Source organism: Peromyscus eremicus, chromosome 8b, assembly GCF_949786415.1.
Source record: "Peromyscus eremicus chromosome 8b, PerEre_H2_v1, whole genome shotgun sequence".
Classification (NCBI taxonomy): domain Eukaryota; kingdom Metazoa; phylum Chordata; class Mammalia; order Rodentia; family Cricetidae; genus Peromyscus; species Peromyscus eremicus.
The window spans coordinates 5978007-6003476 of NC_081424.1; the positions used below are offsets into that span (position 1 = coordinate 5978007).

A 25470-nucleotide genomic window follows, 5' to 3' on the forward strand; every position below is an offset into this window, starting at 1 on the left:
TAAAATTGAGTTATTGGAAATGTGTGCCACTTTTTGTAAATTTATGAGATGACATCTTCCTGTTGTGCATTTGAGTAGATTTGATAGTGGACCTGAATTAGTCTAAGTTAACGAAAGAATATGATGTAACAATCATTTCTCCATTTAAATTAGTAATATGATCCTTGTTCATCTTGAGGACAGTTCTCAAAGAAATACTTATTTTTTTTATTAAATATTAAATTGACTTATCTTTATGTGTGGGAACTACTGAAGTCTAATGTGCCTGGTTTCTGAAAGACCTTTAGGAATTAAACTGCCATGGGCTTTTTTTCTAGCACAAGAGGAAGGGGAAGATTCCCATGAGTAAGGAGTTTTAGACCTTCCAAATTTGCACGTAGGATCAGCTGATTGTGTTTTGATAATGAAATAGCTTAAGTGTTTAAGGAATTAAATATATTTAGTGCACATTGCTGATAAGAACGATCTGTTTATATATACTTTGCAATAGATTTGAAACTACATGATCTGGTGATTATATTACCATTTACCCTTTTCAAATAATAGAGGGATATATTTTTATATATGTTCTGTGACCAAATTTCTTTGAGAAAGAATGAAAATTTGTTGTGAAATTAAACATGAGTTCAATACACAAAAGTTTACTGGGCTGGGGTCTTTGTAAATGAAGCAAACTGAGATTTGAAACACTTATGCTTCGTTTTCAGAATGACTCATTTTAAAGGGTGTTGCACATGTAAGTTCCCAAACCCACCAAACTTTGAGTAAATACAGTAGGTAGAAAGTTTTATTTTTGTGTTGTCCTAATGAAAGAAGAGGTAGGTGTGTCTTATCCGTTTGACACCTTAATAATGATTAGTATCTGATCTTGTCATTGTAACACATTGCTATAATACTTTAAAATTCCTAGAGGAGAAAATGTGCTCCCAAATAAAAGATCTGTCCATGGCATTCTTTAGATACAGGGACTGGTGTCTTTAAAATAATTGAAGTGATACCACATTTTCCAAAGCTCTGATCAGGAGATGATTTATAAACATCATAATTTATAGTTGATTACGATAAAAGAAAAATAAGAATATGGAGATGGTCAACTTAGAAGTAATTAAAGCTACTGATCATGAAAGGAACATTAAAATATTTCATTAAGCAAAGGCTTATTTTGTCTATTTAAAATTTCTTTTTTTGTTTTAAAATTGCTAAGTGGTTAAAGATGTTGTATTTAAATGCTTTAGAACCAGTCCTGACTTTCTTGCCCTTCAAAAGTAATGTATTTTCTTTATAAACAATCATTGTTTTTGATGAATTCCAAGGTAAGCAAGAATGTCTAGCTTGCCCAGCAGAACAATGGAAATTATTTATATCCAGATACTTAGGATTGATTTGTTCATACAGATCTGGAAATATGATTTATAGGATTACATTGGCTTGAGAATTTACCATGTACATGCTTAACTGTACGCTGAATTCTCTGGCAGGACGGCTCCACCAAGTCGCTGACCACAGTGCTGAATCAGGACAGCCATGTTGTCCCTACTCAGTCTAACTGAAAACTGTACACAGAAACTGTATGGAGATTTAAGTAGAGCTTAGTCAGTGTGTCTTTTATGTGCAATTTCATTTAATTAATTTTTCACCCAGTTGTATTGTACTCATGCAGAAGATGTGATAAAGAAATGTTATCCCCAAAGTATATTAATTTACTGTTCAGCATTGATTTTGAGTAATATGTGTGAACTCAATAAGATCAAAGCTAGAGGTTTTCTCATTCTTTGAAAGCTGCTACTTCCTGTTACAGAAATAAGCCAGTGAATTAGCTAAAAAATTGTGATTTTAGTTGATGGAAGTGCAAGATTATATATGAACGAATTTTTATTTACAAGTTTTGATTGAGGTTTACATTTTAACACCATCAAAATCAGTATCAAAATGTGTAGTTACCAAACACCAAATTATAAACTACACGTGAAATAAATTCTACTTAAAAATAGTAGTATGAGCAGTTTCCAAAAGGATAGAAATTTTGAAATAGTCTTAAATTAGCACTTTGAAGAAATTAATTTTCTGTTGTTTGACAAGCATCAGGGTCTGAGAGCTTACAGTGATTGATGCATTGTGGGACAGAGAAATCGATGTAAACAGTCAGAGGGAATGGACTGTAGAAAGTATCTAAAGAGGAGTGTGTTCATGAACACACTGACTGTTTTAGCAAGAGAAGTACTATTTTAAGTGTAGAACTTTGACATTAGTTTCTAAAAATAGAATGGATTGATATGCAGGATCATCAGATTAAGGGCCAGAGGTGACAAACCAGGACAAAGGGCATGGAGCTCTTTTTAAGCAATTCAATTTCTAGGTTTTTTTTCCATGTTTGAACAAAAGCTTACTTATATAGAAAGAAGATCTAGTGTTGAATGACTAGTTCTAATGATGGAAGAATGGGGCTCAAATTGTTCAGATATTTCAAATCTGTGTTTATGTTGTTGTTGTTGTTTGTTTTGTTTTGTTTTGTTTTACATGTTAATGAATGCCAGAGCTGCAATGCTCCTTTTTTGTTCTTCAGATAATCCCTTTATGCAACAGTGGCTTAAATTCTTTGAAAACATTTCAATTACAATATTTTAGACTACATGTGAGGGTTAAAAATATCTTTTGAGTAGATTTAAAATTTTAGAAAAGAAATCTATAAATGAAAAAAAAAATAGTCCTTGTTTCACCCTCTTAAGTAAAATGCTATTGATTTTTATATAACATGACATTATTACATTAGGTCATTGTCAGTCTCGTAATTGCAAGCATTGTTTTTGTTATATTAGAATGTTTTTAAAGATGTGTATTCAAACTATTTGGAATGTGCTAAAAGTTCTGGTATTTGTTTAATTCTGTCTCTGGCAATATAAAAATTTAAGCATTAACAATGTGTATTAAAACTAAAAATATGTCAAATAAAATGTTGTTAACATTGTAATTAAGTAGAACCTTTCGGTATTACTTGGAATCACTTCGTTTACTCCATAAGAAGTGATTTTAAAGTTATGCTGGGGCCTTTAAAAATCTTGTGGTTAGCTTTATAAAGATGGAAAGTTTGCCACTGTTTGATTTTTCTCTTTGATCTACAACAAATTTTGCCAATTTTTCTACTCTTCAATGTGACTGAATTTAGTTATATGAAACCATTATTTCATCTGTTAGAAAGTAAACATTTGCATTAGAAAAACCATTATGCTATATCTTATTTGTATTGTAACTCAACTGTACTGTTTAAATTTAAAGAGTTGTGTTTAGCAGTTAACATTTGTTCCATGATCTTTACCTTCACATAGTCCTGACAGTATGCTGGTTGACTGAAGCTTTTATTTTCTAGAATAAATTATTTATTTAGAGCGTATGAAGAGTTGGTAGACATGAAGCCAGTAAAATTTCAGATTGCAAACTGACTAAAAAGTTATTAATCTTTCTGATTCAGCAATATTATGAATATTGCCCTCTTATAATGTGTTATAAGTTAACTTGGATACTTTGTACATAAAAAAAAATTATTATTTTTTCTTTGGTTTTTCAAGACAGGGTTTCTCTGTGTTGTTTTGGTGCCTGTCCTGGATCTTGCTCTTGCTCTGTAGACCAGGCTGGCTTTGATCTCACAGAGATCCACCTGGCTCTGCCTCCCAAGTGCTGGGATTAAAGGCATGCGCCACTGCCGCCTGGCAATAATTAATTTTTGACTGATTTTTTTTCCAACCTAACATAAAATTCTTTTTTTTTTTCTTTTTTTTTTGGGGGGGGGGTTTGAGACAGGGTTTCTCTGTGTAACAGCTCTGGCTGTCCTGGAACTCCCTTTGTAGACCAGGTTGGCCTCGAACTGAGATCCACCTGCCTCTGCCTCCTAAGTGCTAGGATTAAAGGCGTGGGACACCATGCCTGGCTTCTCTGTTCTTATCTTAATTTTTTAATGTTTCATAACATTCTCATCTTAAAATTTCAGTAACCTAAGATTTTTTTAAACTGTAAAATTGCATGTATTTGTGTTTCATTTTTACAAAGTTATTTAAAGTCTTTACCTTTGTATGATTGAGATACAACATAAATAATTTGTCCAGTTATTGCTAAAATTATAGTAGTTTATTTAGTTGAGTTACAAGGTAATTTATTCTGATTTTAGGTAAGATTTGAATTTAGTCAGCTAACAAAATTTGTAACAAATAATTACAATATGATTTTATCAAACATTTTAAAAGCATAGTTTAAGATAAAATTCATCATTGTACATCTAATATTTTGCTTATATGTGTATGTTATATTTTAAGTTACTGTTAGTGTAAGTAAGTATTGTGCTTTATTTAGGCAGACGGATCTCTGTGAGTTCCAGGCCAGCCTGGTCTACAGAGCTAGTTCCAGGCCAGCCAGGCCAGGGCTGTTACACAGGGAAACCCTGTCTCAAAAAACCAAAAAAGAAAAAAAAAAGAATACATTGTACAGTGTTGTCTATTTTGCTTTCCAGAAATGTATTTGATATAGTAAATTGAAGATGTATTGTAAATAGGCTAATTTTTGCTGTAAGCTGTAGGTTGAATATTTATTAAGTCATTATCTTTATATCAGTTTAGTCAGTACCGATAATTAAAAATATCTAATATCTCTAAAAAGGTTGGGGAATTGTGGAATAATCCTTCTATGGTGAATATTATTCTTGATTGCTAAATTGCTTTTTGCTGACATAAAGCTAGCTTCCCTTTTATTGATATTAGAAATAAAAGTTACAAACAAAATTAAGAATAGTATGTTATATACTAGTATTTTTTAAATTCATTACTCAGTTTTGTAGGCTTAACAGTTTGTCAGTGTTTGAATGAATGACTTAATTCAAAGTAAGAATCATTTTCCTATGCAGTTAATTACCATAGTGGATTTTAACATATAAATATTTTTCTATACTTCAATGAAAAACATGAAGTTTAGAAATATTTGTAATATATAGTGATTGTAAGTAAGGTAGTTACTTACAAGTGATGTGTGTTCGTGCATATATGTGTGTATGTCTGTCTGTATCTGTATGTATATCATGCTCTGGATTGAACTCAGGAGCTCATACATGCTAGGCAAAGTACCATCTAAGCTACATTCTCAGGCCCTATATATTTAAAATAAACTAAAATTGAAATTATATATGTACTTTATAGGTTCAGTACTCAATAATCAATTCACTTTGTTATGAAAAGATTTTTTTTTTTCCTGTCATAAAAGCCTAGAGAATTCTTTTTCTTTTTTTAGTATTTTGAGACAGGGTTTCTTTGGGTAGCTGTGGCTGTTCTGGAACTAGCTCTGTAGACCAGGCTGGCCTCGAACTCATAGAAATCTAACTGCCTTTGTCTCCCGAGAGCTGGGATTAAAAGCATGGGGCCACTGCCACCTGGCCACAGGAATTATTTTTTAAAATATGTTTCAAAGCTGGGTAGTGGTGGGACGTGCCTTTAATCCCATCATTTGGAAGGCAAGGCAAGCAGATCTCAATGAGTTTGAGGTTAGCGTGGTCTACAGAGTAAGTTCCAGGCCAGCTAGCCAAGCCATGGCTACAGAGAAACCCTGTCTCGAAAAACCAAAAAAAAAAAAAAAAAAAAAGAAAGAAAGAAAGAAAAGAAAAAATAAATACAGGATAATCATAATGATCTAAGTATACTACAATCTCTTCTGCCATAGAACCCAGTGAAGTTGGGAGAAAGAACATCTTTTCACAAGGCTATTCCAGTAAATTACAAACCATTATTACATGGTAGAAGCATTGTACTCGGTAAAAAGTATAAAGAAGAGCCGCAAGTGGAGCGCTAAATGGTGAACAGAGTGTAGTCCAGTGAGACGACAGAGAAATAAATTCCAAGAGTTTGGTTTTAATTTAATTTTAATAAAAATTAATGAGTGTTACATGAAGTATTTTAGGAAAACCAGAATAATATTAAATAAAAATGCCCATATATAAAATATAAGTACTGTTTTTTGTACTACTGATATATGTATACATTTAAATACTTATTTTCTGTTGAAAATGCATTTTATTTATTTAGTTTTGATTTTTCAAGACAGGTTGTTGCCCTGGCTTTCCTGGAACTTGCTCTGTAGACCAGGCTGGCCTTCAACTCAGAGATCCACCTGCCTCTGCCTCCCAGTTGCTGGGATTAAAGGCGTGTGTCACCACCACCCTGCTGGAAATAAATTTTAAATAATTGCATATAATATTTACCTATCTAATTCCAACAGTAGTCATTAAGTAAATAGTATATGGATTGATTATAATCCATTTTTAAACTTAATTCTATTACTAACTTTTGTTTTTTAATGTGCATTAGTATTTTGCCATGGGAAGTTTTGGGTCCCCTGAAACTTGAGTTACAGACAGTTGTGAGCTGCCATAAGGGTGCTGGGAGTTGAACCCCGGATCCTCTGGAAGAGCAGCCAGGGCTCTTTACCGCTGAGCTATCTCTCCAGTCCCCTATTTACTAACTTTTAATTTGGAAAAATGGTATGACATATTTGTAATCCCAGCAGAGTGGCTGAGTCAAGAGGATAGCAAGTTTGGAGCTAGCCTGAACTACAGAGTGATATCCTGTCTTCAAAAACCAAAGGAAAGAAAGGAAAATAGAAAAATTGAAGACATATAAACCTCTGTGAGCGTGTAGGTTTATGCAGTGCCTTGTTCAAGGTCCTGGTTCTAGTACAGCAGACAAACAAGACCCAAGCATTAGTCAAATATATGAATTTTGTGTAATAATTCCATTTTATTTTTCTGTTGAAAAGAATGCTAATGTAAGAACCTAATAATCCAAAATATCTTACATGAGTTTGTATAATTGAAAATTATTATGAAATTCAGTTGATAATTGAAATATCTGGGTATTATTCAAGTTGCTTGGCTTTTTTCCCTGCTTCTTGGATACTTTGAAATCTGGATCTTCCCTTTATAATGAAGAATTTTTGAGCCAGGCAGTAGTGGCACACATCTTTAATTCCAGCACTCATAAGGCAATGGCAGGCAGATCTCTGTGAGTTCAAGACCAGCCTGGTCTACAGAGCAAGTTCCAGGATGGCCAGGGTTACACAGAGAAACCCAATCTTAGGGAAAAAAAGAAAGAAAGAAAGAGAGAGAGAGAGGGAGGGAAGGAGGAAGGGAGGGAGGCAGGGGAAATTTGTTTTTGACACAGAGTCTCAAATGTAACCTTGACTGGCCTGAAGCTGGCTGTGCAGACCAGGCTGGCCTTGAATTTACAGAGATCTCCTTGCTTCTGCATTCTAAGTGCTGAGATTAAGGCACTGGGCACCATACCTGGTGCTCTGGTCTCTGTCTCTCTCCCTCTCTCCATCTCTCTCTCTCTCTCATTCATGCCTTGCAGTTCATAACTGCCTGTAACTCTAGCTCCAGGAGCCTGACACCATCTTCTGCCACTTTGGGATCCTGCATGCAAATGTGCATACCTACATGCAGACACATACATAAAAAGAAAAATATGGTCTTGTTTGTGCTGGCCTCGAAATCGAAATCAAGGTCCTCCCAGGTCAGCATCCTGAGTGCCTGGCTATTGTTACAACTCCTGAATTAAAGAACAGTATCTAGCCAGTTCTGTGATAATGATTTTGACTTTATTAAACCTGACATTTATAATTTCTCCAAATTATTTTAAAGTTTAAAAAAATTAACCTCATTCATTATATTTGCACATTGTTAAAATATGCTTATTTGAACTTTTTTATGAGAATAAACAGATAGAGGGACTAAGTATATGCTGTGGTTGTCAAAAGTGTAAGCCAAGGTTTTACCGAGATAATACATATAACTCAGCTGAGCAAAACAAAGACTTGGGATATGTAAAAGAGAGCTTATTTGAATAATATTTACTGAAGTTTGCTAAAGTTACAGCCTGTCATTATCTTATTTTTGTTGTAAACACAGGATAACTGAAGGAGTTAATGTACGGAAGTTCATGTGCTTTTTGTTTGTGTTCTTTTATTATTTTAAAATGTTATTTGGCTTGTTCTTTAAAAAAACAAAAAACAAACCCCCCCCCACACACACAAAATGAATGAATGAATGAATGAATGAATGAATAAAAAACCCCAGAGTCAACACAGTGGAACTCACTACCTGGGAAAGCCTTCTTACCTTTTGAGAAAACATTAGATTGCAGCTAAATTATTTGCACCTAATAAGGTGTGTGTGTGTGTGTGTGTGTGTGTGTGTGTGTGTGTGTGTCTATCTGTCTGTCTGTCTGTCTGTCTGTGAATATATAGCAGATACAGAGTCTAAAACTTAGTTAAGGGAAGACAAACATTGAATGTATTAGGTGACTAGATGTATGTTCAAACCAATCTGTTGTTCAGACTTTAGTAACTAAATGCCAACTCAGTGGCCAACAGGGTTTTCTCTTCTGAGTGCTGTTCCTTGTGTGGCCTGTTCATTACAAATTTCATTGTGTTGTAGCGTATGTTAACAACTATGCTAGAAACATCAACACTTAGATTTTTATTTCCATCTATCCATTCGTCCGTCTGTCTATGTATCTATCTATTGGTTTTTCAAGGCAGGGTTTCTCTGTGTAGCCCTGGCTGTCTTAGAAATTGTTCTACAGACCAGGCTGGTCTCGAACTCAGATCTGCCTGCCTCTGCATCTGGAGTACTGCGATTAAAGGTGTGTGCCACCACACCTGACTTAATACTTAGATTTTTAAAATGAAAATTTTTGGGTTAATATGTATTTGATGTCTTTAAATATAGTTAATTATTAATTAAAATATATTGCTATTCAAGTAATTTTATCTTTGAAATGTATTTGAAAGTTGGGTGTGTTGGCACCCAATACTCCAGAGGCAGACAGATCTCTGAGTACAAGCACAGCCTAGTCTACAAGGGCAAAGACAGCTGGGGCTATAGAGACCTTGTTGCACCCACCCAAAAGTATTTGAAGCTAGGCACAGTGGGTCATGCCTATAATCCCAGAATTTGCCTGTAATCCTAGGATTTGAGAGACTGAGGTAAAAAGATTGCTCTGTGTTTAAGGCTATCCTGGGCTACATAGTTGAGACCCTATCTCAAAAAATTAGGAAAAACAGTGTTTGCATGTAACAGCAGATCTAGTAGTCAGTGGTGTAGGGTTATAATTAGTTTCGGAACATAATTAATTTATGATTATCTTCTAAAATATATCTAAATAGATAGTCAAATTTATCAAGAAGCATGGTATTGTAGCTTAGGTAGATTTTTAACTGAATAATTGCGAGTGCTTACACCTTTAATCCCAGCACCTGGGAGGCAAAGGCAGGCGGATCTCTCCGAGTTTGATGTCAGCCTGGTCTACAAAGAGAATGTCAGGATGGTCAGGGAAACCCTGTCTCAGAAAACCAAAACCAAACAGAAAATTTAAAGCTACGTTAATTAAATTGTGATTATTACAACTGAATGTTCTTGTTTTATTTTTTTAAGCCAGTGTCCCTTGATAGATGTTTACAGATAAGTTTATGGCAAGTGGTTATCTAAGTTAGCTAGGTGATTTTGTAAAGACCAGTTTGTAGGTGAGCTCACAAAGTCAAAACAGCGTCATTTATTCTTCCTAATGAGTCGTTAAGTTGCAGACGCAGGACAGGCGGCTGCTGTAGTACTGACTTGAGCTCTCTGATTTTAGGTTCTTCAGAAGACGATGAGGTCGTTCAACCGGGTTCCGTCAGCCCCAGGTTAGTTTGTTTTTAAGTTAAATGTTTTATTTAACCTAATGCCTTGAACGATCGGTAGAGTATGAGAGGGCTTGACCAACCCTAAGGATTTTTCCACTTGGGCAAAATTGGCATCATATCCTGTATACTCTATCCAGAATATTCCATCTTTCAACTGTTCTTCTTACCCCAGCTGTGTGGGTGGCATGTTCTGTTTACCTACCTTCTGTTTGACAGTGTTTGGTTTGGGGATTTTTTTCTCCATAACTTGAGCAAGACAGATAACATACTTAAACACTAATGGAGACATATCCATTGCTTATTCTTTTCTGTGATTCCCAATAGGTGCTAACAAATATCTGTTGAATTGAAGTTCAGCTATGGTAGTGTTTTCAAATAATTCATTGTATGTAAAGTAGACTTTCTGAGGAAGTTTCATTTCATTAATCCAGGGAGCTTCATTTATTTTGCTCTATACGTATAACTACCATAATAATAATAATATTAATAATATTGTTATTATTCTGAATAATGAATATTCATAATAATAACAATCTGGTTATTATCCTATTGTAAAATGAAATTGGTTGAAGTTAAACCCAGACTTAAGATATGGAATTTTATTTTCTTACATTTTTTTTCAGTAATACTCTTTTTTGATAATAGTATGGTACTCTGGCATTTTCCCTAATGAATAAAAACCTGTCTTGTTTTTGAGGAAGGGTCTTACTATGTGGCCCTGCCTGGCCTGAAACTTGCATAGTGGACGAGGCTGACCTGGAGCACACAGAAATGTCTCTGCTATGAGTGCTGGGGTGAAATGTGTGTGCTCCACACCTGGCTCTGACTGAGTCCTAGATTAGTGTATCTTTGAAGGCACTCACAAAATTCATAATGATTCATAATAAAATGATCTTATTATTAAGTTTACTAATCAGGATTGTATAACCAGAGAAAGAAAAGATCAGATATTTAATGGAGAAGCCATAGTCAATGCTGCCTTTTGGCAAACACTACTTTTGTGGAATAAAACTTAACATGTTGATGATGCTCTAAGTGAGTTTCATGAAAAAGAACACTATTAAAATTTGCTACAAAATGTTGGATATATCATTTCCTTTCTTCTTACTATTGATTGTGGAGTTTTTCTGGAGGTAAACTGGCATTTTTCTGTTTGGAAAAACTGTTCACACCAGTGTGTTAAATGACTGCAATAAAGTTTCTTGTCTGTTTCCTCTTGATGAAAAGGGAGTTGGAGATGAAGGGAGGTTGTTCTTTGGCTGGGCTGGAACAGACAGGCTTGACCGTCAGTGGGACCCCGACTTCCCGCTGTTGGTGGGGAACTGAAGCCCCAGCTATGTAGTGAGTGACCAGCGGCTGCCAGTTGGGTGGGACTGGACGGTTTTCTCCAGGATTGGCGTCCCTCCGCCCTCTCCTCTTATCTCTCACTCCTCCCTCTCTCCAGCTTCCTGTGTCTGCTGTGCTAGGGGAACTCTTCAGAGGAACAGTGAGATAACCCTAAGAGGTAGACCATACTCTTTTCAGCTGATTATTTGTTATCTGTAAATGATTCTAGGGGAGGGAGAATGCATATGTGTACATTGAGTTTTTCATCTTATGGACTCAGACATTTCTATTTACTGTAAAATGGTCTTTGAATTCTGAAGCATACATATACAAGTAAAACACGTGGAAAATAGTGCCTATCATTTTTTCAAATTAAAGTCTTTTGTGCTATTCTGAATAATTATGGAAAGCTTATTTATTACTAGAGGATTGTTCACAAAAAAAGTTACCATTTTAACTAACATAGTTCAGGGAAGTGTTGAACGTAGCTTAGAAAATGCAACGAAAGCAATACTCAATTTTTATTTCTTTTTATGGAAAGAGAAAAATGTTACTATAATGGAATTTTGCTAGTTTTTCAAAATAACATTTTATAAAATATGGCTTTAAAATAATGCCCTGTTTACGAATTTTATTGTTCTAAATTTTGTTTTACAGCAAAAGTACCTGACAAAAACCTTTAAAGATACCTTGTTTTTGAAATATAAAAGTAATTTGAGCAAAAAAAATCTTAAGATTTATGGTAACCAGTTCCTCTGTTTCTACAATAGTCCCCTAGCACTATAGTTCAAAGGGCATTTAAGAAAAATTTTAAGAGATTTTTGACAACTGTGTGTAACTCTAAAAAGAAAAATTACATTTTTTTTCCAGTTTAAAAAAAAAAAAAAAGAAAAGAAAAAACGGAATGAGACCGGAATTTTGCTTTTGAAAACAAAAACAAACACCCTCGGGTTCTGGGGTGCCTCTGCTGACAGGCTCAGTCGGGGCTGGTTTCCTCTGCCTCCCTGTTTAAATCCACTTCACAGAAATGCAGGGAGTGGGTGGAATCGGATCGATTTTCCGAGACGGGCCGGTCGATAGCCTTTGCCCAAGCTGCCCGGGAAAGATCACGCGGAACAGATGGGTTCCCCAAATCCACAGGCCTGGAGTCCCTCTCGCCCTCGGCTTTCCAAATGAGAAAGGCGCTGCGGATGTGTGTGTGTGTTCGCTGCTTGCCAGCTCCCAACTGCAAGCTTCGCAGTTTGCTGGTTTTAAGCGTGGCCGGTGGGGGCAGGGCGGGAGCAGTCACTTTTGGAGTTTCTCTTGAGTCTCCGCTGGACCTTGGCTAGATTTACAATGTTCTGGCATCTCATAGATAAAGAGGTCAAATTATAAACGATACGTGCGTAAATTAAGTAAAAAGTCTAGATTGGGGCTAATGTTTGTCCTAGTGGTGAAGATAAGGATTCTGTTTGTTTTGAAGAGCACAGTGACCAATGTTTAACAGTGCCTTCGTAAGACAGCAGCAGCTTTCTTTGGAAGACTGGATTTCCCGAGGGAAGTTGGTGAATAAGACATAACGAGTAAAGGGTAGGAGAATGAAAGGTGGTGGGCAGGTTGCTGGAAGAAGAAGAAGAAGGGAAGGGCAGATGGGCTGGTCCTGGAGTCGGCTTGGGAACCCTGGGGGCAGGAGCCACACAGAAAGTGCTAGCTGCTGAGCTAGGGCTGGAGACCTCTCCTTACCTACTAGAGAACAAGACAGAGTCTCAGCTGTGCCACAGCCCCTCACAGTTTTCAAAACAACCAAAGCACTGCTCATGCTTTCATAGAAGTCACACAGGGACTAACAGTGAGCAAGGATGGAGGTCCTTGCATTGTGGTGTTGGGGAGTGGTTCAAATGAGAAAATGTGTACCACCTTTAAAAGGGAAAACCCAAGTGTGATAACCAAAGGACACATGATAGATTGCTTTTCATCTCCTCCCGCCTGTGTTGAGTTGAGGAGTCAGTGTAGGACTTGAGCTAATTTTAAAGACATTTTGGAAGAGCTATGATAAATCAAGCTGTGAAACATTTGGCTTTTGAAGGTTTAAAACATGCATTTTAGTCAAACGCAGGTCTTTCTGGCACTAAAAACAAGTAGGAAATGAGAAAAAAATTAAAACCAGAAGACTTGAGAAGGTGACAAATTGAAAAGCATTGTAGGAGACTCATAAGAACCATTTTATGTGAAAAAAGCATTCTGAGCCTTAAGAGCTTATGGTCAGTTTATAAAAAGGCTCAAAAGATTTGGGGAAGGGGCAGGCAAGAATAATCTACTTAAAAGACAGTGCCGGAGTCCTGAGTTGATGAGATTGTGTGTCTCCTCCTTTTCTCCCCCTTCCCAGCTTCCTTCCTGCTTCTTTCCAGCCTTCTCTTCCCTCTCTTTCCTCCTCTTACCCCACCCCCAAGGTGTGTAAATGGTTGTGCCTTAAACTCTTTGTGAATGAATTTTAGAGATTTTCTCAGGGTTCCCAGTTGGAAAAGCCTTCTACATAACTTGAAAGGCTGATGTCCCTCTCAGGAAATGAATGGATTGATAACCTCTGACACCAGTGACCAGTCTGGTGAACCCTACCTTAATGCTTTGAATCCTGGAGGCCCCTAACCAGGCACAACTGTGAATCCCATAACTGTACTATCCAATGTAAATCAGCAGTGGTGTTCCTACTTTATACATACTATCAATATATCTGAAATTTGTCAAATTTAAGAAGGCAAGGACTCAGAATCCACTTATTGTTGTTTGATTCTTACTAGTAAACCCTTACAAATAAAACAGACTTGTAGATAAAATGTAATTTACCATAAACAACCCAAAATTTACAAGCCTGTTAATTTTATGATACTTTTGCACTATCCCAATTTACATGAATATATATTCAGGTTATTTGATAGTAGATTTTTTAAAGTAATTCCTTAAATTACAAAAAAAAATACATTCAGAATTATATATTGTAACAACTTTGGTAGTAATCTATTTCTGTTATTAAAATAGAGTTTAGTAAATGCTTTAGCAAACAACCTCTTCAGAATGTGGGACTTGTTACACTTGGAAAATCGTTTGGATTTTTTAGTTTTTTTTTTTCTCTCCACCAGCTGGCACATTGTTATCCTTCTCAAAATAAATAAAAGCTTGCCTCCTTCCTGAGAACAATAAAAGAAAGAAACAGATGAAAAAAAAATCTTTCCAAATTGATCAGTTTTGATTGACACCATTTATCACTAACAGCTGAAAATAATTTCTTTATGCACTGATTATTTTCAGATCTGAGCCAATTAGTTTAAATTTGTTTTTAGTTTTTCAGTATGAGAAGGGATTTTAATAGGTGTACTTGGATTTTTCATAATCCCAACATTTTAGTTTGTGTGAAGCACTGTTAGAATGTGGGCTTGCTTGGAGAGATGGGGTGAGGGGGTGCTGGCATGGTGGGGGAGGGTCAGCTGGTAGCTTTGAAGAAGGGAAGTGGTATCTACAGTTTTTCTGTAAACTGCTTGTTTAAGAAAATGGGGGATGGGGCAGCAAAAGACTGGTGGAAGCCTTATAATGTTTCAAAACAAGGTAACATTTTATATTTTAAAGGAATGAGGCATTTCTAGTTAATATATAATATGTAATATTTTTAAGTATTCAATAAGGTGGTTAATATTGTTATAAACACGATAAATCCAGTTTGAAAAGCAAATAGTGTTTTGATGCAGGGGGGCCAACAAGAAGGGGCGGAGGAGCCCACCTCGTTATAGTTTCGTTTATTTGACGGTTCTGCTTGCTGGCGGTAGACTTGTAAGATGTCAGGGTCCAGTTAATCTTACACCGATTTACCTTTCCCCATGTGCCTGCCTGCCTTCTCCCTACGCCAGCAGTGCAGGCTTTTTTCTTCTACGGTAGCCTCTCCCGCATTCTCTTCACCTCCTCACGCCTCTCCCCTCCCCCTCCGCCCTGAGTCTCCTGCTCTTGGGGAACAATCACCACTGATTGAGGTTCACTCTATGTTAGACTGGAAAACTGGCCTGTTATTTAGGAAGTCATTAATCACATCTCCTCCCCCGGAAAGAGATGGCGGAGAAACCTGTGAAGTACAATTTCTTACTATACCTCTCAAAAATATTCTGAAATGAGCAGCATTATTTGATAGGAAATTAGTAGCGATTTTTTTTCCAGTAGGATTTTATTTTAAATTTGAAAAAATTTCAGATTGGAATTAGGAGTGCTTTTGCCTTTTGGTAGGTTTATGTTACCAATATCTGAAGTTAATGGTTAATTAAATTAAAATTTGGGCTTAGGAATTACATATTTTCCTCCATGAATTAAATATTAAATTAACGTCCCTAAGGTGGTTTGATGCTAGGGAATAGCAGATTGCCTGTGGGGTGTGTGTGTGTGGGGAATCATAACGTCAGTTGCTTTATTTAAATGGCTCCCCCTATGAGATTAGAGAGGCTTGTGTGTGGAGCACGCGTGTGCACAAATACCGACTGTCGCTTTTCTAAACCAGCAATTCACAAGGACCCTTCGTTGTGTTTAAACAGTACAAAATTAGCATTCTGATTAATCATAAAGAAGCGTCCCAAATTGTCTTTGAGATAACATGTTTGAGTTTTCCGTGTTCATTCATAAATTATTTTGATGTCAGCACAGATGAAATGGCGATTGGTTATCTCTTCCTCTTGCCAGCCCCTTAAGGATCCGAGGTGAAATTAGTAGCAAGAAAGCATGTAATTGACAAAGTCACGTGTGCTCAGGGGGCCAGAAACTGGAGAGAGAAGAGAAAAAAAAATCAAAAGAAGGAAAGCACATTAGACCATGCGAACTAAATTTGTGATCGCACAAAATCAAGATGTTAGACGGATGCTGAAGATCACTCCGGTCCGAAGGGAAAGTTTTCATCTCTCGAGTTTGGAGCTGAGGGCCGGTGGGGCAACATGGCCGAAGGTTAATTTTCTTTTCTATTGTTTTACTGTGATTTCTTTCTTCTTTTCTCCCCAGCTTCTCCCCACTACCCAGTTTCTCACCCCTTCTCTCCTGTCCCCCTTTACCCTAATAACTGGGCATTACTTCCCCACCCCCTCATAGTACCATGGGGCTTCGGCAAAAACCTATTGTTACAGATCTCCAAAATGTTTTGTACCGCCCACACCGATTCACAACTTGAAAAGCTTTCAGGGGGCTATTGTTTGAATTGTGTGCGTGTGATTACGCGTAGTTTCAGTTAGTGAGACCAAGAAAACTTTTATACACCTGCCCCCTCCCCCATTCTACCCTAACTTTAATTGAAAGTTAGGGGGAGGGGAATGAATGCACATTGCAAATAACCCGGGATTCCCGTCTGCCGCCTGTGCATTGACCAGTAGCCAGCCCTCCTCCGCATTTCTCTTCTCTTCCTGCTTGCTAGAAAAGCCAGTCTCGCTGGAAAATTACTCTGTGTAAATTGGAATAGTATTAGGTCAGCAGTATGTGAGTGAAGTGTCCCAGGCTGTAACTGTAGAATGTTACGGAGGAGCAACGGAGATATATGAAAAAGTATGCGGATGTGCAGAAACGTGGAAGCTGGTGTGAGCGATGCAGCGCTGTGGCTTCCTCTCCCTGGCTTTGCTTTTAACCCTTTTCGTTTTAGATATTTTTTAAAGAAGGAAAACATTTACCAACTTTTTGTTTTCTAGCTTCTCTTCCTCTTCCCACAAGCAGAAGAAATAATTTTTTTTTTTTTTCCGTTGAGCACAATGTAGAAATGCAGGCTAACCGACTTTTTGTCCTATTCCATGTCAGGCGGGGCAAGCAAAGGTGAAGAGCCAGAAAAGCTGTCTGAGCTGGCCGAGGAGGAATCCCAGGTTCTGCACGGAACTGGCCACTGTAAGTGGTTCAATGTGCGCATGGGATTCGGATTCATCTCCATGATAAACCGAGAGGGAAACCCCTTGGATATCCCAGTGGATGTATTTGTACACCAAGTAAGCCAGACTTCTTAATCCCCTCTTTGCCTGGTTCCATGTGTGGGAGTTGATCTGTAATAATGTTAATTAATATAAAAAATGCACTAAGTATATTGAAAAATGAAAATATTAGTTAAAATCAGGCGATTGTCCAGTTTTTAGGGCATGTGTACAAATTCCTTCTAGGATATGTTTTTCTAAATAGGAAGTAGAGTCTGATATTTCGCTGATTGGGCTTGAGTGGATGTTATTTAATAAACCTTCCCTTCATTGGACAATGAAATCTAGCATTTAGTATTATTGACTTCATATTGCCTGTGCCTCATGAATGAATGGGAAATGCAAGAAGAGGCACCCGTGGATCCTTGAAAGTTTTTAAAAAGCCAAACAATTTGCTTGTCGTAAGAAAGTATAGGTACTCTCTGTTTAGATACCTCTAATGACAGTACCACCTGTACTGTTTAACATCTGTAGTCACTTCCAGGTTTATGTCAGAATAATTTGGTTTTATAGTAAAATGAAATAGAAAATCGATAATAAAGAGTGGATTTAAAGAAATGCCAGAAAAGATTCTTGATAACCACTCCTTTAAGAACTGTTCCCTCTTGGGTTATTGATCCAGGAATACTGTCTCTTTAAAGAGACTGAACTTAAAAAAAGTAGCCAAATGCTGTTTAAAACCTGATAGTTGGTTACATGGTAAATTTCTACAACTGCACTATAGTTTTTTAGAATGCTTAAATACCAAAGGGAAGATCATTGTTTCCCATTAAAAAAATTTCCTCAGGAAACAATAAATACTTCTTTCTTGTAAATTCATTTCTATTAACTAATTGCTTCAGAGTTGAGAAGAATTTACAGTTTGCAAGTAAAGGAAATAAAAATTCTCTGCTGAGGTCATGGACAGAAAGGCTTATGAGGAAACAGGTTTATGGGGTTTATTATCTAAGTTAAAAGGAATTGAATGAATTGTACATTGCGTGTTGACTGGAATGGATCCATGTCTGAAATACTGAAGTTACTCTGCTAAAAGTTTGATACTGTGTTATTTGTTCTTGGTAACGTTTGTACCCGCACTGCCAAGGAAGACCATTTTAAATACAGCTGTAACCAGGCGGAGCCTAGGAGACCATGCTGTTTAACCTGTTGTGCTCTGGTGCTTTGACTGGCTGCCTTTGCTCTGGGATTTGTCTTCTCCTTTCCCAAAGGCCTGGCTGTCCACAGTGGAAGGATAGACATACTCTGTGAAATGGAACAATTTAAATAGTAAATAGGTGCCTGGGTAGAGCCTATTGAGTTTATATTACATATTCTGATGTATTTTTTCTTTTTGAAAATGTCTTAGATTGAATAACTAAAATTGATAAATTATTTTCTTGGGCTCTTCTTCCCCTTTCAACCTTTTTTAGGTTGTTAAATTGTTCTTTACGATGTCATAAATTTGTTTTATAGATGATAAATGAAAAAATAGCACTTTTTTCTTTGCTTAATCACACCTTGTTGTAATTTGGTTTTATTTGTTTGGGTTTTAAAATATATTTGAAAAAGAAATAGAAATATATTAAAATACTAGCCATTTTATTAAGCAGTGTGAGCACTTAGACCTATGAAGTATTTACTTTAAACTATTTACTACATATGAGATTAACATTTTTGTGTACATTGAATTGAAAATATATTGCTGGGAAACTTCAAATTCTATTGCAGTTTCTATAGTATAAACATTGCTTTTTAGTATTCCCCTCATATACCTCTGTACATGTGAAAGCACAGTGCTTAAATGAAGACTCTTAGATTTAAAATTGAGATTGACAAATAAATTATGCATTATGTGAAGTATTACATTGAAGAAGGCAGAATTCCTGCTGATTTTAGTCAGACAAAGTAAAAGTTAGATGGTTGTGAATGAAGTACTTAGGGAACTGTGAACATCCCTGTACAGTCAGGTTGTGACTCCGGACTATTATATAACACTTTAAAAATGCTTTTTAATCTAGCTATTAACTTTACTATATAAACATTTTTAAAATGCATGTCAATTTTTTAGGTTAAATTTCCTTCATTATATTTTATACTAGTTTGCTATGTAAGACTATGTATAAATCATAATTAGAAATTTTAAATGTTTAGCTAGACCAGTGTCCGTGAAGTATTTATGTCAGGTTGGCTTTTTATGATAGTTTATTATTATTTGTGTGTCTGGGGTGATGTGTGTATGTGTGCGTTGAAGTGCTGTTGTGGAGATCAAAGGACAACTCTGTGGAGTTGACTCTCTCACTCTACCTTGAAGGTGTTGAGCTCAGTGTCCTTGGCTTCTTGATGCTCCATCTTGCTGGATTTGTTTGTACCCTAAAGTACATGTACCATAGTATTCCGAGCACATTTTTAATAGTACGTATTTGAGGAATCAAAATAAATGGTTTTAAGGGTCCTTAATCTTTAAAATTGATGCCAAGGGACCCAAGAATTTTTTATTTCTTAAAGATATTTCCTACAAAGAACTGCATATCCTCTTTATTTCATAGCAGTTGAGTTGTTTTGATAGGCAGTTCTTTGTAGTAAATTTTGTAGGTAGCTCTGTAAATTAGGTATATGATTGTATTTAAAATCTGTTGACATTAATGTAATTAAACTTGTAGTTCTTGTGATATCTAAATCCTGAAGTTGGACATGTACATAGGGGTGTGCTTCCCCTGTCTTTAGATAACATAGGTAAAAGGAGTGAGATTCAACTGTTGATAGAGAGTGACCATTGGTGATTTAAAATGACATCTTCATGTGATTTCTACTCTGAACGTGTTTTAAGTGATCATGCTTTTATGGTTAGAAAATCGACCTAGGAGGGCGGGCAGTGGTAGCGCACGCCTTTAACCCTAGCATTCTGGAGGCAGAGTCAGGCAGATCTCTGTGAGTTCAAGGCCAGTCTGGTCTACAGAGTGAGATCCAGGACAGGCACCAAAACTACACGGAGAAACCCTGTCTCGAAAAATCAAAAAAAAAAAAAAAAAAAAAAAAAAAGAAAAAAGAAAAGAAAATCGATCTATGTATTCTGACTCATGTTAATAATGAATCATTGATGATGTTCAGTAACACATTTTATGAAGAACTAACAATGGATAACTATTAAATTTGTGAATTTTGTTACATTTCATTTTTTTTAGCTTATGCTTTCTAGGCAAGCATTTTGTTGCTGAGCTCTGTATGTCCCCATCTAATAGGAACTGCTCAAGAATCCAATGCAGAGCACAAAGATTTGTCCCAATTGAAGTACAAGTATTCCTGGTCAAGGGTCTTACCAAGAAAATTGATCAAACTAGAATACAATTATTTTGTAAGTGCCAATAACTAATACTCCTATCAGCTTCTTTATATCAGTAAGTTAAAAAAATTGCCTCTAAGATCAGATTGTAGGTAGAAACATGTTTTAGTTGCCTGGACAGGGTCACTGGCTTTTTTTTTTTTTTCCCCCCCTGAAATACAAGGTTTTAATAAGAGTTAAGTATGATTGAAGATTTTAGAGGAATTGCATGGTGATTAAGTAATTTGATATCGATGTGTACATTTTTCTTTATATAGATTTTGATACTGATTTCCCAAGTCTTTATCACACTCATGAAAACAAGATCAATTGGGTATGAGAGATAGTTCTTCCTGACCTCTTCGTAGCATATATGCCTGGTGATGCTTTTCACACGTTATGTGTTAGTATGTTTGGGATTCTTTGCCGTTGAATATGACATAAAAGTTTTAATATAACCTTTTTTTTTTTTTAAAGCCTGAGACATGGCTCAAGGGTTAAGAGCATTTTTGCTTCTTACAGAGAACCTAGGTTCTGTTACCAGCACCTACATCAGGCAGCTTACAACTGTCTGTAAGTCTCATTCCAAGAGACTCGGACACCCTCGCAAAGACAAAACCAAAACACAACAAAAGACATCTTCTGGGCTGGAGAGATGGCTCGGCAGTGAAGAGCACTGCCTGCTCCAGAGGTCCTGAGTTCTTTTCAGTTACTAGTATTTTCCTTTTAAAGTCTTTAATTTATATTTTCATCTTCACAAATAATACAAATATTTGCATTACAGAAGTTTCTTATGGTTCACGTTCCTCTTATTACTTGGCTTAGGAAACACCTCAGTAATGGAAATTGAAGAATTAAAAGTAATTATGGCTGAGTGTACTCATGCATGCCTGAAATCCCAGTTCCAGAGGAGTGGAAGCCGGGGCATCAGGGGTTTAATGTCGGATAGCTGGCGTGTGCTACAGCCTGTCCAAAACAAACAAGGAAACAGAAAAAAAAAAATTATAGTAACAAAAAGTGTTATTATGTTCTATTAGCTATTTAGAGATGACTGATATTTAAACACATGAAACATTTAAGTGCTGTGCCCAGGTTAGTCCACATTGTATTTTAATATTAAACTGTTGGAGAGAATACTCAGATGATAAAAGAACTTGCTGTTTGTGTTCAGTTATCAGTGCCCACGTCGGGTAGCTTACAGCCCATTTTTGACTGCAGCTTCAGGGATCAGACATTCTCTCTGGCCTCCTGGCCTCTGTGTATTTTGCATGCACACATAAATAAAAGTAAGTAACTACATATTTTTAAAAACCTCAAACATTTGAAAGGATTAAAAATATTTAAACCTGACAGGATGACACGCACCTTTGATCTCAGAAGCAAGAGGATCTCTGAATTTGACCCCAGCCAACAATGTAGAGTGAGATCCTGTCTCAAAACAAACAAACATAGTTGATCTTAATAATATATGAAGAAGACATTTACTTCAGCGTTTTCTTATTTCAGGGCCTTTTCCTAATATTATATTGCTAATGAATCACATTTAATTTTTGTCATACATACATTGGAATGATTATATTTTTCACATGCTGAATATATGTATTTATTGTTTTCAAGGCTGTTTAACATGCCTCTTCCCCCTCCTGATGTGAAGATCAAATCCTGGCCCTTGGGCACACTAAGCAAACTCTACCACAGTGTTAGCCCCAAATACCAGTTTTAAAAACATTTCACTGGATGTGGTGGCTTGTGTTCCCAGAACTGAGAAAGAGTAATCTTAAGCTTGATGCCAGCCTGGACTACATAGTGAAACTGTCAAAAAAAGAAAAAAGGAAGTTTCCAAAACTTTCAAAACTTTTCCCAAAACTTTAACTTAAATTTTCTTAGTTCACCAATTCAGAAAATTGGATCAGCTACAATCCTTTAGAGCTGTATTGTTGTTTAAAGGCATTTAAAGCAACATTTGGCAAGTTTTTAATGTAACATGAAAGACACTGAATATTATTTCCTTTTTGATTTTGAAATCTACTTAAAATTAAAAAAATTGACCATTAGTCATTCTCATTTTAAATTGAGAAGTAAATTGAGTACCTGTTTAAAATGTACCTGCATTTCATTTTAATTGAGAAGTAAGTTGGGTACCTGTTTAAAATGTACCTGCATTTCATTTTAATTGAGAAGTAAGTTGGGTGCCTGTTTAAAATGTAACTGCATTTCATTTTAATTGAGAAGTGAGTTGGGTACCTGTTTAAAATGTACCTGCATTTCATTTTAATTGAGAAGTAAGTTGGGTGCCTGTTTAAAATGTACCTGCATTTCATTTTAATTGAGAAGTAAGTTGGGTACCTGTTTAAAATGTACCTGCATTTCATTTTAATTGAGAAGTAAGTTGGGTACCTGTTTAAAATGTACCTGCATTTCATTTTAATTGAGAAGTAAGTTGGGTGCCTGTTTAAAATGTACCTGCATTTCATTTTAATTGAGAAGTGAGTTGGGTACCTGTTTAAAATGTACCTGCATTTCTTACATGTCCTGCTCTGCTCCCTGCCTTCCCGCTCTCCCTTCTCCTGTTCTTCCCCCTTTAATGAGCCCAGAGCCTTGTGCGTGCCTTTTAAATGACTGTTCAAACACACTCAGAAAAACTAGGTAACAACCCACTTTATCTAGTGATATCTAATATGCCTTTCAGTTACCTCTGAGCTTTTGGATTTCATGGAAATCTAAACACTTCTTAGTCCATATTCAATATAGTAGGTAAAAACAAGTCTTTTGCAGAGCATGGAGATTCATGCCTGTTGACCCTATTCTTAGGGGGCAAAGGTGTGAAGAGCCATCTCTCCAGCTTCCGAATTGGTCTTTAAACATTCTTTAAAATTTGGTAAAATATGTTGCATAATATGGATAGCTTAATTTTTATTACAGTGAACTTTAAAATTTTTAATCATAGTTTTACAATAATTAATATTGTTTAATGTATAACAGTTTTATGATAAGTAATATTGTTTCATATATAGCACACCTATAGTCCTCGCAGCTTGAGAGGCTAAGGTAGGAAGATCACTGGGACCTAGATGTTCAAGCCTAGCTAGGCAACAGAGTGAGGCCTTATCCAAAATGTATATAAACTGTTGGAAGTATCAGGGTGGAAACTGAGGTTTGGAAACAACTTGACATGTAGATATTTTTGTTTTAATAATTTGTTGTTCTGTGGGATTTTTACCTGGTTTTTAGGTGTGTGTATTGAGATTATTTTTCAGTGTGCTGTTAATTATTTAATTATGTGTGTGACAAGAACATAGACTAATAGAATGATATAGACTCTGATTAAATAAACCAATATTTAGTCTTAGTTTAATGGATATTTGGGTAGGAAGGAAGTTATTTGTCAATATAAGATAATTTGGGACACTAATGTAATACTTTGTATAGGGATATTGTGCAGATTCAATGTTATCATATATGAAAGACTTAATAGTTTGGCAAATGAAAAGGACTCAGCATTTATTGTTTATTGTGTGGTGTTAGTGAGGGAGAACCTGTGGGTTTGGGAGTCTTGGGTGCCACATGGTGGTCTTCAATCTTTCGGTCAGTCACTCTAGTAGCTTCAGTGCTCACATGATTACAACGTGGTTGGTACAATCTCCTATTTTAGAGAGGCAAGGTTAATTCCATTGAAGATGACATCATATCTATGAAAGTAATTTAAAGCTTTTAAACAATACCAGATTATAGTTTTAATCTTTATTTGAACACTGTGTTTTTCAAAAGACATTACACTTATGTCATGAGTTTTATATTTTTGTTTCATCACTGTTTTTGTACCACAGTTTATATATTCACTACATTTATGGCTCCCTTCCACACACTCATGTTTAAATGAGCTTTGACAAACTGTGTAACCAATACTCTCCTCATAGTGTGGGACATTGCCATCATTTCAGGGAGTCCTCTTTTGCCCATTTATAGTCACTGGACTCTTCAACTGACAATTATTCATCTCTGGTGTCTTTTTTTTTAATAACTTATTTGTTTTTATTTTATGTGCATTGGTGTTTTGCCTGCATGTATGTCTGTGTGAGGATGTTGGATCCTGGAGTTATAGACAGTTGTGAGCTGCCATGTGGGTACTGGGAATTGAACCCGGGTCCTCTGGAAGAGCAGTCACTGTTCTCAACCTCTGACCCATCTCTCTAGCCCTCTCTATGTTGTCTTAACTGGCTGACTGGCCAGGTTCCTTTAACCTATCTCATGTAAGACTGTATATATATATATATAATATATATATATATTTCAGTATCCTTTGTCAAATAAAGTCCATATTGACTTCCTTTTTTTTGTAGGTATTTTTCTTTAGTAAATTACCATCACATGAGGGAAGGAGAGATCAGTTTGTATGTATTTTACTGAATTTACTCTTTTTTTTTGGTTTTTCAAGACAGGGTTTCTCTGTGTAGCTTTTCGCCTTTCCTGGAACTTGCTTTGGAGACCAGGCTGGCCTCGAACTCACAGAGATCCACCTGCCTTTGCCTCCCGAGTGCTGGGACTGAATTTACTCTTAACTGACTTATAATTCTTTTCCATACAGTATAAACTCATGGCTTACCTCATTAACATGACTCAGGTTATGATTAGGCTTATTCATACTGAATTAAGAAGATTGTGTTTCCTTGTCACAGATACATATTTACTTTAAGAAAATGAGTACTCTGTGTGGTAGTTTGAATAAGAATAGCCCCACAGGCTCAGATATTTGAATGCTTAGTACTCAGGGAGTGGCATGATTTGAAAAGATTTGAAGGATTAGGAGGTGTGGTCTTGCTGGAGGAAGTGTGTCACTGGGGGTCAGCTTTGAGGTTTCGAAAGCCCATGCCCAGGCCACTGTCTCTCTTTCTCAGCCGTGGGATCAGGATGTGTCTCCCCAGAGCCACGTGTTTTCCATGTTGCCCACTACGATGATAGTGAACTAAACCTCTGACCTGTAAGCAAGCCTCTAGTTAAATGCTCTATTTTTTTTTTTTTTTTTGGTGTTTCGAGACAGGGTTTCTCTGTGTAGCTTTGCGCCTCTCCTGGAACTCACTTGGTAGCGGTGGTGGCGCACGCCTTTAATCCCAGCACTCGGGAGGCAGAGCCAGGCGGATCTCTGTAAATGCTCTATTTTTTATGAGTTGCTTTGGTCATGGTGTCAAT

General features: G+C 36.3%; 1 protein-coding gene across 1 annotated transcript in view; it reads left to right on the forward strand.

Annotated features, from left to right (window-relative positions):
- Nucleotides 1-15858: 15858 nt before the first annotated feature.
- Lin28b (lin-28 homolog B) overlaps nucleotides 15859-25470 on the forward strand; it is a 91483-nt gene continuing 81871 nt past the window's right edge. Inside the window, exons 1-2 of the mRNA XM_059272950.1 lie at nucleotides 15859-15967; nucleotides 16822-17003. Of these exons, the coding sequence (XP_059128933.1) occupies nucleotides 15859-15967; nucleotides 16822-17003 (291 nt within the window). The remainder of the gene's footprint in view (nucleotides 15968-16821; nucleotides 17004-25470) is intronic.